General features: G+C 34.0%; 1 protein-coding gene across 1 annotated transcript; it reads left to right on the plus strand.

Annotated features, from left to right (window-relative positions):
* The first annotated feature begins 5,234 nt into the window (after positions 1–5,234).
* LOC132701151 (ubiquinone biosynthesis monooxygenase COQ6, mitochondrial) lies at positions 5,235–8,646 on the plus strand. Its single transcript, XM_060668865.1, has 10 exons — positions 5,235–5,436; positions 5,485–5,675; positions 6,005–6,241; positions 6,472–6,579; positions 6,812–6,874; positions 6,929–7,036; positions 7,439–7,641; positions 7,755–7,870; positions 7,949–8,115; positions 8,172–8,646. The coding sequence occupies exons 1-10, from the start codon at positions 5,286–5,288 to the stop codon at positions 8,199–8,201; spliced, it is 1,374 nt and encodes a 457-aa protein (XP_060524848.1). The 5' UTR covers positions 5,235–5,285; the 3' UTR covers positions 8,202–8,646.
* Positions 8,647–14,784: the final 6,138 nt, after the last annotated feature.

The following is a 14,784-nucleotide window of genomic DNA, read 5'->3' on the forward strand; positions in this document are numbered from 1 at the left end:
TTAAATATACAATTAATAAATTGAAAAAATACTAGGCAGTTTCAAAACTGAACCATAGTGTTTGAAGGTTTCATTATTTTCTGTAATTATGGTCTAAAGAATAATAAAGATTGTTAACGCAGTTGAACTGTGTTAAAAGTTCTCATGATGTTTTGATTCTCTTCAAGGAGTTTCCTAGCGAACAACGACGCGCGCGCGACGAAAGTACCGGGAACTGAAGTGACAGTAACAAAGTTTCCTTTTCTCCACGAAATTAAGAAAACTTGCATCCCCTTCGGAAAGCGGACTAGCTTTAGGAGATAACAACTCCCAACCTCTAAAAGGTTAATAACAAATATCTAGTTATGACTCTCAAGGCTTATACCAGGAGAGTAGAAAAATGTAGAAAATTAATTAACATCCGTTCACCGATTGTTAGGAAAAAATGTTATTAATTTTTGCAATACAATTACTGCAATTAATTTTTATTTATCTAATTTAGATATTTTAAAAAGACAGATTAATTAGGGGAAGATGCAAATATTTGACAACCAAATATTTGCGATATGGATTTTTAGCAACTCTAGTTTTATATAATGTAAATAACAATTATGTATACAACAGTTTTGTAAGTTTTGTAAACGAGATGGCGTTGGGTTTTCTTAGGCCAGATTTTACGAAGATCATTTTCGTGAAGTTTTATGATGCTAATATGTCGGCGTCCTTTCAAAGAGGTAACTTGCTAGCGTCCAATATACACGGGAAAACTTTTACATTCGAGCATCCTAGCGTCCTTATGTATATTTTTCATTTATTGCGCACATTTCTGAGCATCCGAGCACCGTTGGTTGTGTATTAAAGTAAATATAAATAGGTATCGTCTCCAGAACACGCTTCTCCTTTTTAACATGACGGTGCACAGTCGAGCGGGTATAAGGCGATTCATATTTTCGCTATATTTTGAAAAATACTGTGTTGCGAACTGTTTTATTTTTTTATTTTATTATATTTGTTTTTCGTCTCGGATGACTGATTCCCATATTGATGACAGGTAGAGACCTGAGTCGCGGTTAAGATTGTTAGGTTGTTTACAGATTTCTATAGACTCTCGGATTTTTCGTTGATAGAAGAACTGATTACATGCAAGAATTCTAGTTGTTCGGTAACAGCTGATGAGTTTATTTGTCTTAGTCGTAAGGCTCTTTCGTGTTCTTTGAGCCTAGTTGATATTTTTCGTCCGGTTTCTCCAATGTACTCTTTGCCGCATATGCATGGAATGCTGTTAACTCCTGGCATCTCAAATGGAATTTAATCTTTTAGGGATCGAAGAGGTCGAGAGATTTTCGACAATTGGTAAATCTGGTTTTGACGTTATATTTCTTTAGAACTTTTGATATGTGGTCAGTGATATTTTGAATGTAAGTGGCAAGTGTAGGATTGCTTTCGGCCTCATTGCTATTGGAAGGTTGTGGTGAAGTGTATTTTTTGATGGAACGCTTAATATTTTTAATGTGGAAATTATTAGAGAGAAGAGCAGAGGTAAGGTGTTTTAACTCTGGGTTCAGATAGAAAGCTGAGACCTCTAAGAAAACACTATGGCAATATCTAACATATTAAATTTCAAAAGTTTTTACGCCGCAATTTTTGAAACACGATTGCTACGGCACTTTTGACCTCCTTACGAAAGTTCTTATCTTAAAAGTAACAAAATATTAATAAAAGATGTTATAAAACAGATTATATAGATATGCCTATTTATAACTTTGATTGTCCGGTGTTTTCTTGGTAAACCCCCTAGGCGCCAAGCGAGCTCCTCCCTATAGCGTTAGTTTGTTGGCCGGGGGTTCCTAAATCTAACGGGTTCCCGAACACCCATTTGCAACCCAAAGGTGATGTATCTATGGTCCGACATAGACTCCTACCCACCGACACACCACCCAGTTAGTTCCGGGAGCAGAGCCCTGGTACAAAGTGTCAAGTCTATAACCGAGCTCCGACCCGTCGTGAAAAACGTGGGTTCTACCCTTCTGTTGGCTACCTGCAGCCCTGTCGAGACCATGAACTGCACGAGGTCTCCCCCCTTCTATTAGTCGCCGCGCTGCCCCACAAAACGTGGTGGGCATTACTGTCGCAGCCAATCAAAAGAGGAAAATTCGCCTCCTCACAGTAGGAGACCAAGTCACTGATCTCCTGCGGAGGGCAGCTGCGATCGCCTGGAAAGTACGCAGAGGCGATTATTACCTCCCTCACGCCGTCCCGAGTGGGGGATCTGGCCAGATTTGGAACCAGGTCCCTGGACGTCTTGTCCCTTAGGAAAAAGGCCTTCAGCCCCCTGGTTAGTATTCAGGCCCTGGGACCGCCCTCTGAGGAGTCGACACTATGCAGCCCTCCCAGAAATAAGCCCCTAACTCTTGATTTTACAATCCAGGGCAATTGGATCAGTATGAAGGATGTACCGCCCTCCAAAATTGTCCTGCATAAGTGGACCATTGCAGCCCTGCTGTGTTGCAGATTAATTTGTAATATCCCCGTCAAGATGTTGTTACAGGAATACCACGTGAGCGTCACGATGCTAGCCTCAGCCCGAATCCGAGCCAGAGGTAGCACATCCCTCAGCTTCCGCTTCCTGACTGGTAGACCCTGGTAGGATCCCCACAGAAGCTGTGAGTGCCGCCTCTCCGACAGGCCCCTCAACCTCCATGGACGAACCTTCTTCGAGTGAGCCCCCCGCGGCCACCTCATCCCCCTGCGGCATCGGCGCCGCCAGGTTCACTTTAACCTGAGTCGCCAGGCAGAAGAGAAGTGATGGCGCTTGCCGATTTCTCGTGCACGCCCACCACCAACCTTGTGCCCCTTGCGTCCTCCGTTCTCTGCCAGACCCTCCAGGCACGGCAATCTAGGCCATTCTGAGCTGCCAGGCAGCGGACTAGTGCCTCGTTCGAGACACCCGCCCCCAGACCCGGAATCCAGAACGCCGCCCTTCTTAGTCCCAATCCTTCCGGATCGACCTCCACCAGGTTTGCGAGCCCCCAGGCCCTGACGTTGATCAGCTCCCTGCGAACCCACTCCCTGGTTTCTTCATCCATCATCTCGATCAGGATGTGGCTCCTCCACAGCCTAACCGAGCGTATCCGGGGAGGGGTGGTTTGCCCCCCCGCATAATATACATGCTTACGCGGAGATTAAGAGACCCTATGAACCGCAGTAGGTCCTCGGAAGACAGGTCAGTTTCCTGACCTCTGAGACCCACCACCGGTTCAGGCCCCCCGCCGCCGTTTGCGCATAGGACCGAGAGCCTTTCCCGGGCCCAGCTCCGATGACGGCGTGGCGGGATTCCTTGGCGCCGGAAGAAAGCCCGTCAGCGGTTCCGGAACCGTCACCGCGAGTCTCTTCTTCTTCGCCATCCTTTTTTCCGCCCCACTCCTATGTCTATGGCGGTGTGTCGTCAAGGTGACGTTCCCGGTTTGTACCGAGCCCTCCACCCCGCTATATATATATATATATATATATATATATATATATATATATATATATATATATATTGACCTCGAGTTGATGCATTATACACTAACTTCTTCTAATCTAGTGTTGTTTTTGAACGCGTACATGAGAGATAGAGTCGTCGATAGATACGTCAAGATGCGAGGAAGTGGTGCTCCGTAAGGGACTACCCTTGCATCTCTCAAATTTTCTATATTTATTAATGTTTTAATTAGAGGGGTCATCAAATTGTTAACTCCTGGTGTAATCTCATCAAATCTCGACAAATATTTTTGTGTTTGGTTTTGCTTATGCAGCCGATTTTCAATAAATATATTATTAAGTAAGAAAAAGTACAAAGGATATTTGTAGCCTTAAGTGTGATGGTGTGGCGGCTCGAACCACACATTACAGCTTTAATTAGTAGTAGGCACTTATGTATCACTAGAATTTTTATTTAAATTATCCAAATTGGCTTTAACATTCCTTCATGGGCAGTTAGAATATGTCCAGTATTCCACCAACCATAAAAATTTTGATCAGAAATCCACTCTTTTAAACAATGGTATTATATTTGTAGTGATATCGATGTCAATGATCTATCACCTCAGTAAGATTTTAGGTAATATAATTTGTTTCGGTTTTGAGTTTTGTATTTTATTTCTATATTTCTTTATATGGTGCTTTTGATTGAGTTTGTTTATACTATATTGTTTATTGGTATATATTTGGTATTTTTGTTATTTGTTTATGTTGACCTGGTTACTATTATAATAATAATTATTATTATTATTATAACCGATATTCATTGTTTAATAATATGATATGAAAAAAAATACCATCGCTATAATAAATGAACGATGCCTAAAATTATATCAATACTAAGAATAACTAAGTTGAGTGTATGTTGTATTAGTGTAATTAAGGAATTGAAAGTTAAAAACTGAACAGGCGATTTTTGAAATGTTTCAATTTTTAAGATTGTTTTTTCATATTGGCGTTTGGTGTGTATTAATTATTTGACATGTTTTATACTATTAATGATTTAAACTGTTTTTGAACTTACCAAGAAAATTTTCTGGTTGAAATTTGCAAAATAAATATAGTGTAAGTACCTACAGGGCAGTGCGGTTTTTTCATATTCACCTCTCACTGTTGGGATCTCTGAAACAAAAGTAAATACAGGGTACTTCAACTTTGGGCAGAGTTGCTTAACGCCGATGCCAATAATATTCCATTATAAAATTGTTATCCTTGACGCTTTCCGAAATATGGGGGAAAAACTGAACCGTTTTCGATTTTATTTTTTTAGTAATACCCTTTCCAATTTTGAAAAAATCTACAAACGCGTCCTCAATGGAACTTTTGCAGTTTATTTTTTTTATCCAAGTCAAAAAATGAGTACCTGATTTGGTTTTTCCCAAACCCTTGACTTTAGCTTTTCTTGTAGATGTACCATCGTAGATTTTGTTTTTTCAAAACTTATCTACTTGAATAATAATTTGTATGCTGTTTTAAGTCAGCAGGGATTCAGTAGGTATTATTTATTATATTTGATTGTAAATTAATTCAATTTATTGTTTTCCACAACCACCTTACTTTGTCGTTGTAATTGTGCCGAAAGCCTATTTTGAGCAACATTGCTAATAGCAATAAAAAAAATTCTATACATTTACACATATCAGACAGAAAATAGTCCTCTGCAGCAATGGGCAGTTGATTTGCACAAACTGTTAGTAATCAGAAATATAAAAAGAAGATGAAATTTCTGTGATTCTAACCTTGACTTTCATGTTTTGTTTGCAGTCATTATAGGACTAAAAAATATGTCTTTAATAATATTTAATAATTCTCAATTCTTGATAAGCTCCAAATTGCAGAAAGTCAAAAAATTCTATTCTATAAATGTTCGTAGTCATTTTGATATAATTATTGCAGGAGGTGGAATGGTTGGAACAACACTTGCTTGTGCCTTAGGTAATAATGTGTCAACAATAAATAAGATTTGCATAAAACTATTTTCAGGAAAAAATAGTCGACTGGCAAATAAAAAAGTGTTATTATTGGAAGGGAGCTCAAAAAAGCATTGGAAATTGCCCGAGAACTATAGCAATCGTGTTGTCTCAATCAATCCAGGTACTCATAAGCTTCTGAATGATATAGGCGCATGGAAATTTATTGAAAAATTAAGATTTACTGCTGTTAAAAGATTGGAGGTTTGTATTTTCTCTTGGATAAAAATATGGTAAAAATAAATTTCTCATTATTCATCATTAAGGGTATTCTGTACTCTTGTCTATTGTTTTGGACTGATCATTAGTAAATAATTAATTTAACATCTTAAACCACACCATCTAGTATAGTCAGAATCTGTTGTAATAATTTAGGGTTTGTCTATTTTGATATTTTGTAGTTCCATTTATTCTGCTAGTAGCTTTTTTTATATAAGGGAAAGCTATCATTTATGTTTACCACAAATCATATGAAATAATAAAAAATAAACTAATAAGAAGTAACATGAATTCCAAAAATTTGTTACTTTTAGGTTTGGGATGCAATATCTGATGCCCACATTACATTTGGTGATTCAGAAGAAGACAATGTTTCATATGTAGTAGAAAATGATGTAATTCTGCAGTCAGTGAGTGAAGAAATCAAGAATGTACCAAATGTTAATGTCATGTATGACTCCAAAGTGAAAAAATATGACTTGCCAATACTTACAGAAAATGTGGTGACTGTAACTATGGACAATGATGATGTGTTCACTTGTGAATTATTGGTAATTATAAATATTTATAATTAAATTTAATCGTCTGGATGAGCACTAAAATTGTGACCACAGATGAATTTTTCCAACACATTTGATGCTCAATAGGGATGTTGTCGAAATGTTTATTGCTATTTTTGTCAAGGAGTCAAATAATTACAATTTTTGCTTTTTAGTTAATTAAACAAATTTAAACTTTTTTCAATAGCAAAATTCAAATTAACAAAAGAATCTTATTTTAGTTGGCATGTGATGGGGTGCAATCCTTAGTACGAAAGTCTATGAAGACCGATTACCTGTCATGGAGTTATAACCAAATGGGTGTTGTAGCTACACTGAAATTAAGTGATGTATGTAAGTTCAGCAGCTTTGGTAAGAAGTTCCTGATTTTTGTGAAAATCATTTTATTTTATTTTGTTTTTTGTTTTTGAGTTTGTTTTTATTTGTATATTTTAAAATTTGATTACTAGTTTTTTAACTATTATAAATTCTCGATCCTATATAAAATTTAAAACAAAATTATTGCTAAATTTTGAAAAGAAGGTGATGAAAATAAAAGTAAATGTAATTCTCTGTGTTTAGGAAATCAAAAATGAAATAGCTTGGCAAAGGTTCTTACCTACGGGACCAATTGCCTTGTTGCCTGTAAGTACAAATTTTACCTTTTTTCATAAAACTTACAAAATTTGTTTGTTTTAGTTGACAGCTGATCAGAGTTCTTTGGTATGGTCTACCACTCCAGAGCAGGCAAAGTTACTCTTGAACCTCAGAGAAGAGGAATTTGTTGATGAGCTTAACAAAGCCATTGTAAGAAAATTAAAATAATTATATTATTTTGCTTTTTAAAACATTTTTTAAAAATTCAGCAATAGACTTCTTGTTCAGCAATTATAGAGATTTTCGTGGCTACCCAAATGTTTTGATGATAGTTTTTTCTTTTTTCTTTGATATTGATTTCCTCTTTCAATATTTCTTAATGATAATATTATTATTAAATCTTGCAATTTAGAGTATGCTTTCAATATTGAGTTGTATTATGGCTTTTTGGCCGTATGGTGTTGTCGATTTTTAACAACAGATTCAACAGGATAAAAATCATCCTCCGTAAAATTGAATAAACAAAATTTTATCCCACCAATGATTCTTGGCTTCACTTGTATATGCTGTACAGATATTTTTAAACACATCCAATTAAGACAAATATTTTAGTGGCAGAAGTATGATCACCATAGTGTCATTCAACAGGCTTCAAGTCTCTTTGACACATTATTGCGCTTTTTAAACTGCCCATCCGGCGGAATTCGCCAAATTCCTCCAAAGATTTGTGGAATAATAAAGGAATCCAGAGCTGCATTTCCATTGGGATTTGGTCATTCTGCGCAATATATTGGACAAGGTGTGGCTTTGATTGGGTAAGTTATAAAATTATTAAATATGTTTAATTTTAAAATTCTGAACCAACTGAAGGGCCTGCTAATAGTTTTTTTTTATAATGTTATGTAGTGTTTATTCAAAAAAATTTTAGTGATGCTGCTCACAGAGTTCATCCGTTAGCTGGGCAAGGCGTCAATCTCGGATTTGGTGATGTTGTATGTTTAAATGAAATATTAGGTGAAGCTAACATTTCTGGCGCAAATTTGAGTAAGTCCCTATGTTGTTTTTTTAATTGCTTGACAAGGTTTCATTAGCTTTTCCCTCAAAACGCTTTTTTTTTCACAGATGACATGAGTTACTTGAAAGATTATGAAACAAAAAGACAACAGCATAATGTCCCAACCATGCTCGCCGTTGAAAGTTTGCATAGACTATATAATACTGAGTTTACACCTGTGGTTCTCTTGCGGAGTTTAGGATTACAAGCCACTCACGTCATAGAACCTCTTAAGGTAAGCAATTGGTTTTAGACCTATAAACAACTTTACCCAGATTTTCATAATTTTAGAAAGCAATTATTTCACAAGCCGCTGTCTAGCATCTTCTTATACCAAACGTTGAAAAGAGGTATTGCATGGCTGTGTTCATAAAAGGATGCTGCATCATTGAACCGAAAATAGAGTCCCAAATCACTGATTTTCATAAGCAATAGTATATCTTACAAATTACAGTTAACATGAACTAAATGCTTGAATTATTAAATAATTTTTTGACTTCTAACTTGAATGTAAATATGTACTATGGAATAAACTAGCCAACTTAATTACAATTGACCACTATGAATACTCTGTTTTTAGAATATTTTCTCTACTCCCTCCTCTAAAATACACAATTATGGGCTCATCAACAAACGGAATGTGAAGTTAAGAGGTCAGCTTTGTTACTCACTGTCGCCAGAAAATTCGAAGATATCCTGTATTTTAGTTACCGGTTTTGGAGGCCCAGATATTTTCGGTACAAAAAGTAAAGTTTGCAACACATTAATACATCAACACATTAATACATTTTTTCAGTCACGAGTTTATTAACCACTCAGTCCGCTAATGCCAAATACAACTCGGGACTAAATTTATGTTTAACAAACTTGTTCCATGATATTAATTGTTGAAAAATACTAAATAAATAAATTCTGAGTAAATAAATTATATTTTTCAATCATAATTTCATATTGTTAGAAAATCTCAGGAGATGGAATATACTCGTGATAAATAGGTACTGAGTCCTAATTGATTTTAAGAAGAGAGATTCAACATATGTTGAAACCCCTTAAATTTTTGAACTACAGAGAACTTTAGTTTTAGGTATAAAAGCCTAGTTTTAAGTTTGTAATATAAAAAAAATCAAAAAATTAATTAATAATGCAAGATTAGTGCAAGTTCTAAACAAATCTAAATAAGCCTCGTAAGGGTAATGTTTTTACCATATTGCCTTATTTATAGACCTGTACCCTTCCAATGTCATTTACAAATTTCCTAAAATTCTTAGTTTTTCATTTGACTGTTAAATGTGGGGTAGTTAATGTTGCTTATGTAAAATTATACGTTGATCAGCCTGGCGCAGTGTCACTTTAAAAAGTCACCTTCATTAAACACTGTTGCTAGCCTCTTTGAGCATTTCATGTATTTTAGTCATAGGTTGCGACTGATCAGATATTTTCGATAGATTTAACGCAATGTTTTCTGATTGTCACGTCACTTACACTCAGTGGTGCTCTTTTGCAAAAACTATATATATATATATATATATATATATATATATATATATATATATATATATATATATATATATATAGTTAGTGTTGCTTATGTAAAATTATACATTGATCAGCCTGGCGCAGTGTCACTTCATTAAACACTGTTGCTAGCCACTTAGATTTAACACAATGTTTGTCAGTTCTGATGGTCACGTCATTACATTCTTTTGCCAAAAAACTTTTTGCATAATATGCTATTAAACGCTAGCAACAACCCTTTTGAAAGTATGAGTGCATAGACGGAATTGCACAATCCCCATTTTGTCTGCCTGGAATAGAGAAAGTTTTTTTTTTACAATTAAGAGTAGATAGTATTTTAGATACTACTACGTAAAGGGAGTTTTATGAGAAGATTTTTAAGCGATCTGCTGACGAAAAAGCACACTTTCTATTGAAGGTCTTAAGTTTACACTTTAAGATATTCGAATTCGATGGCTTTTGCGAGAGTTTATTTTATGTTCTTCTTAAATTTTTGCTAATAACTAAATTAACCAAACTAATTTTGTTGAAAAAAATCATTACCAGAAGAAGATAAAGTACACCATATTATAAAAAAAATACTTTACTAATTCGAACACCCCAGTGAAGCCGTGCTATGGACTAAAAAAAAAGATCAAATCTGCTCATAAATGAATGCAAATCTCATTAATTTTTTCAAGGAAATCAGTGACGTATCATTCGCTGTCTATGAACAAATAATATTTGGATTAATTATATCGTCACTGAACTGGTTAAATCGAGATTTTTTTTTTGTGAAAATTAAAATATTTATCTAGAAACACAACGTCTAATTTTTATTTATTCACTTACGTATTTCAGAAAAAAATTAGAAGACTGTTCTTTCTACTTTTACAGTTTTAATGAAATAACATAACATCCTAACAACAAGATAAATAATAAACGTTTCCTATTTAAAGAAAAAACACTACCTACACCAATTTTCAACAAAATTGTCTGTTAATAAATTACTGATAATCTTTTTTAAAAAAGGTAGAACATAGGAACCAGATAAGAAGTTGTCCTCCGCCTTGAAAGATACACGCTCCAGCCTCAAATTTCCGCGCACGCTTTGAAGTACACCTCCAGTGTTTGTTTTTAAATTGCAGGAATCTCTTCCTTCATTCAGTTCTTCTGAACTGGGGTGCGACTAAGATGCTCCCATAAGAAAAAGTGAAAACTATTTAAATCTGAAGACCTAAAGGGCCATGGTTGAGGTCTACCGGGATCTACTCATTAATTCTGACAGGAAAAAGGGTCCAACAAAGTAATTTCTAGCAATTGCAGCGCCCAAACATTTACTGAAAACGTTGTTATATATATATATATATATATATATATATATATATATATATATATATATATATATATATATATATATATATATATATATATATATACAGGGTTTTTCACTTAAAACTCCGCACGCCAATAACTCCAAAACGAAAAGAAATATTTAATTTATGTAAAAAGTAGTCAAAGTGTGGGGTCAAGTAGATATTTCCTAAAGTTTAAAAAATTCGACGCCTGCAAAGAGCTGGGCGTCGCGACGCGTCGAAAAATTATTCGATTGCAGAGACTTTGGAAATACGCGCATACAAAAATACATATTATTTAAAAACTTTTTTGCTATTTACTCAAACTTATTTACTTTACCCGTTTCTAAGTTATACCGATTTAAAGTAAACATTTCTTGATTAATAAAAAATGTGATTAACGCTTATTTTTACAAGTATGCCATGAATGTTGGACTATGGCAACCACTGTTATCGCAGTTGTTTTAAGTGCAATTACAAACGTAAGTTGTTATTGCTGTATCAAAAAATTGTCACATTTTGTCACAAGAAATATCCAAATTTGTTCGGTTAAAAAAAAACTAAGAATTATTATGTGAAAATGGTGCAATTTAGCAATGAGGAAAAAGTAGACATGTTACTGGTGTTTGGAGAATGCAGATGCAATTGTAGAGAAGCAAAAAAAGTTTACGCACGGCGTTATCCGCATAGAAGAGTCTCCGATGCAAAAACCTTTTCAAGTTTATGTAAAAACTTAAGAGAATATGGCAGCTTCATAAAACCTAAAAGAGATAGGAACAGGACGGCTACAAATGTTGAAAATACTGCTGCTGTAATTCAGCAGGTTGATAATAACCCCAAGATATCCCTATCAGAGATAAAAGAAAATACCGGTGTTACCATAAGTTCTTCGTGGAGAATTCTACATAGAAACTCTTTTCACCCGTACAAAAGTAAACTAGTTCATAAACTAGAACCAGGCGATTATGCTAGAAGAATGTATTTCTTAGCGACATTGTCCGATTTGTATAGCCAAGATGCAAATTTTCTCTCGAAAATTTTATGGAGCGACGAAAGTCGATTTCAAAATAATGGAATCGTTAATAGACACAACTGTCGTTTTTGGTCCGAAAACCATCCTCGTTGGATTACAGAAAGAGGTAACCAACGAATTTTTAGTATCAATGTTTGGTGCGGCATATTAAATGGATTCCTTATTGGACCTTACTTTTACGAAGGAACTTTAAATGCAGATCGCTATTTAAGATTTCTTCAAACTACACTTCCGGAACTATTAGAAGAAGTGCCTCTTGACACTAGAATGAATATGTGGCTACAGCAGGATGGAGCGCCTGCACATAATGCCCAAATAGTAACGAGGTATTTGAACCGAGAATATCCCAATAGATGGTTTGGTACTAATGGACCGGTAAGGTGGCCGGCGAGGTCCCCGGACATTACACCACCAGATTATTTTGTTTGGGGCTACCTAAAAAACGTTATCTATGAAGAACCTATCGAAGATATGGCTGATCTCATTAACAAAATTAGTGCAGCGTGTGCCGCTATCACAAGAAGGACTCTCCTACAAGTGACCCAAGCTCATCTGTTAAAAGTTTTTGATAGTTGTGTTCGAGCAGATGGACATAATTTTGAACACAATTTTTGAAATGTCTTATGTGGTTAATTGCAATAATAATTTTGGTTATTAACTTGTAGGTATTTTACTGTTTTTTCATTTATTTATCATGTTATCAGAACTAAATCGATAAAAAATAATAAATAAAATCATACTAAAATAGTTGAAATCTATTGTTTGTAATTGCACTTAAAACAACTGCCATAACAATGGTTGCCATAGTAACTAACATTCATGGCTTACTTGTAAAAATAAGCTTTAATCACATTTTTTATTAATCAAGAAATGTTTATTTTAAATCGGTATAACTTAGAAATGGGTAAAGTAAATAAGTTTGAGTAAATAACAAAAAAGTTTTTAAATAATATGTACTTTTGTATGCGCGTATTTCCAGAGTTTCTTCAATCGAATAATTTTTCGACGCGTCGCGACGCCCAGCTCTTTGCAGGCGTCGAATTTTTTAAACTTTAGGAAATGTCTACTTGACCCCACACTTTGACTACTTTTTACATAAATTAAATATTTCTTTTCGTTTTGGACTTATTGGCGTGCGGAGTTTTAAGTGAAAAACCCTGTATATATATATATATATATATATATATATATATATATATATATATATATATATATATATATATATATATATATATATATATATATATATATATATATATATATATATATATATATATATATATATATATATATTATACCACACAAGCCCTCATTCATTCATACATAAACACACATCAAAAATCTATAATCTAATAGAAAGGTTTAATGTATTAACAGCCACAAAGAACAAATGATATTCGCATGCGCAGTCATATATCGATTTTCAACAAAAAAGACCTAGCAACGGTCAACACCATTTTATTTGTAACCAACGTTTTCCACACCGTTAACTCGTTTTCCCAGATCATTTAACAAGGCCTGGCCATTTTTTACGAAAGTACTGCCCTAAAAATGATACATTCAAACTAAAATCTTGTTTTAATTATCTCAACGATAAAAACTGTCAGGGGTGAAATCAAATCCAGTTACTTCAATACACAGAGAGCAAATTTAATGTATAAATAATAAGTTATTTTGTATAAACTAAAACTTCCCTAGCGTGCCAGTTAATAATTTTCAAATAAAAGCGAAAACGTTAATAATCAGTATTTTAGAAAAATGTATAATATAAGCCATATAGTGATTACTGATATGACAGTCTGAACAGTTATTTAGATTTATGCTCATAATAAAATGTATTTTATTTAGTTGTTAATTGGGGGGGGGGGGGTAAGTGTCCACGCATCTAGTGGTAATTTCAAAAATCTTAATTACAACTATTACATTACACTTCTTGTTCATTTTGTCAACTATGAAAACTAAAAAACTTGAGGAGATAGAACGAAAAATTTTCTTTTTAAACTGTTTATTGCGGAATTTTATTAACATTATTTATTTTGCTAATTGATTTATTTTAATTAACAGATTTCTTGTATCTCTTTTAGACAGAGCAGCTTTTTAGACATATAACCAGCAGAAGTTAGATTTTAAGCTAATTTTTAAACAAATTTTTTAATATAATTGCGACTTGTTATTGTGTAAGTTAACTATTAAATCAATAAATATTAATTAAACTTTATTGTTTAGATTTACATGGGTATTGGTATGAAATATAAAGCGTTTAGATATTTGATCTTGAATTCATTTTAGTTGCTTTTTTCAGTTTCAAGCAAATAATGTTTTTTTTAATAAAAATCCCAATCTCGTCCCTTAAATAATGCATTTTTTTTAAATTGTCAATTTTCGTGGTATAAAAAGACCGAAATGTTTTAAAAAACTAAACATTTTGTTTTTAAAAGTTGTTTTTAAAATTAAAATTTAAAAATGTTTTTGTCTCGCATATAATTACAGACGGGTGTATAATGAAAGTTCATAATCCCAATGCAAGAAACGAGAGAAACGAAGATGTTTGTTTGAAGTGTTGAGTAGAATTCGGGAAAAAACGTCTGGTAATTTTTTCTGTCAAATTCCTTGCAATTTGGTAGTGGAAACGTGGCAGTATTTACTTGAAAAAAATACACACAGAAATACATGCGGAAATTGCATCGTGTCTACTGGGCTTAATGAAGTTAGATATAACTTTTTTCAATCAGTTTAACTAATGGTCGGATAAAAAACTGTTTCGGTAGAAATCGCCTTTGAATATTAATTTTCAAAAGAGGGTTGCTTGATGCAAGGGGAACGCGAAACCATTGGAAGGGACAGGGACAGCTGACAGTAGAATATAAAAAGGATGAACAAGCCAAAGGGTCATCTTTCCTTACGTACCGAAATAAGAAGGGATTTAAAACACGTTTTTGTGTTTTATAACAGTACCTTAAAGCAGAAGTTTCAATAGAAGACATTTTTTTACGTTTGGTATTTGTTTTTTTAAAATCTTACT

The sequence above is a fragment of the Cylas formicarius genome, unplaced genomic scaffold (genome assembly GCF_029955315.1).
Source record: "Cylas formicarius isolate icCylForm1 unplaced genomic scaffold, icCylForm1.1 PGA_scaffold_10__41_contigs__length_53128322, whole genome shotgun sequence".
In the NCBI taxonomy this organism is placed as follows: Eukaryota; Metazoa; Arthropoda; class Insecta; order Coleoptera; family Brentidae; genus Cylas; species Cylas formicarius.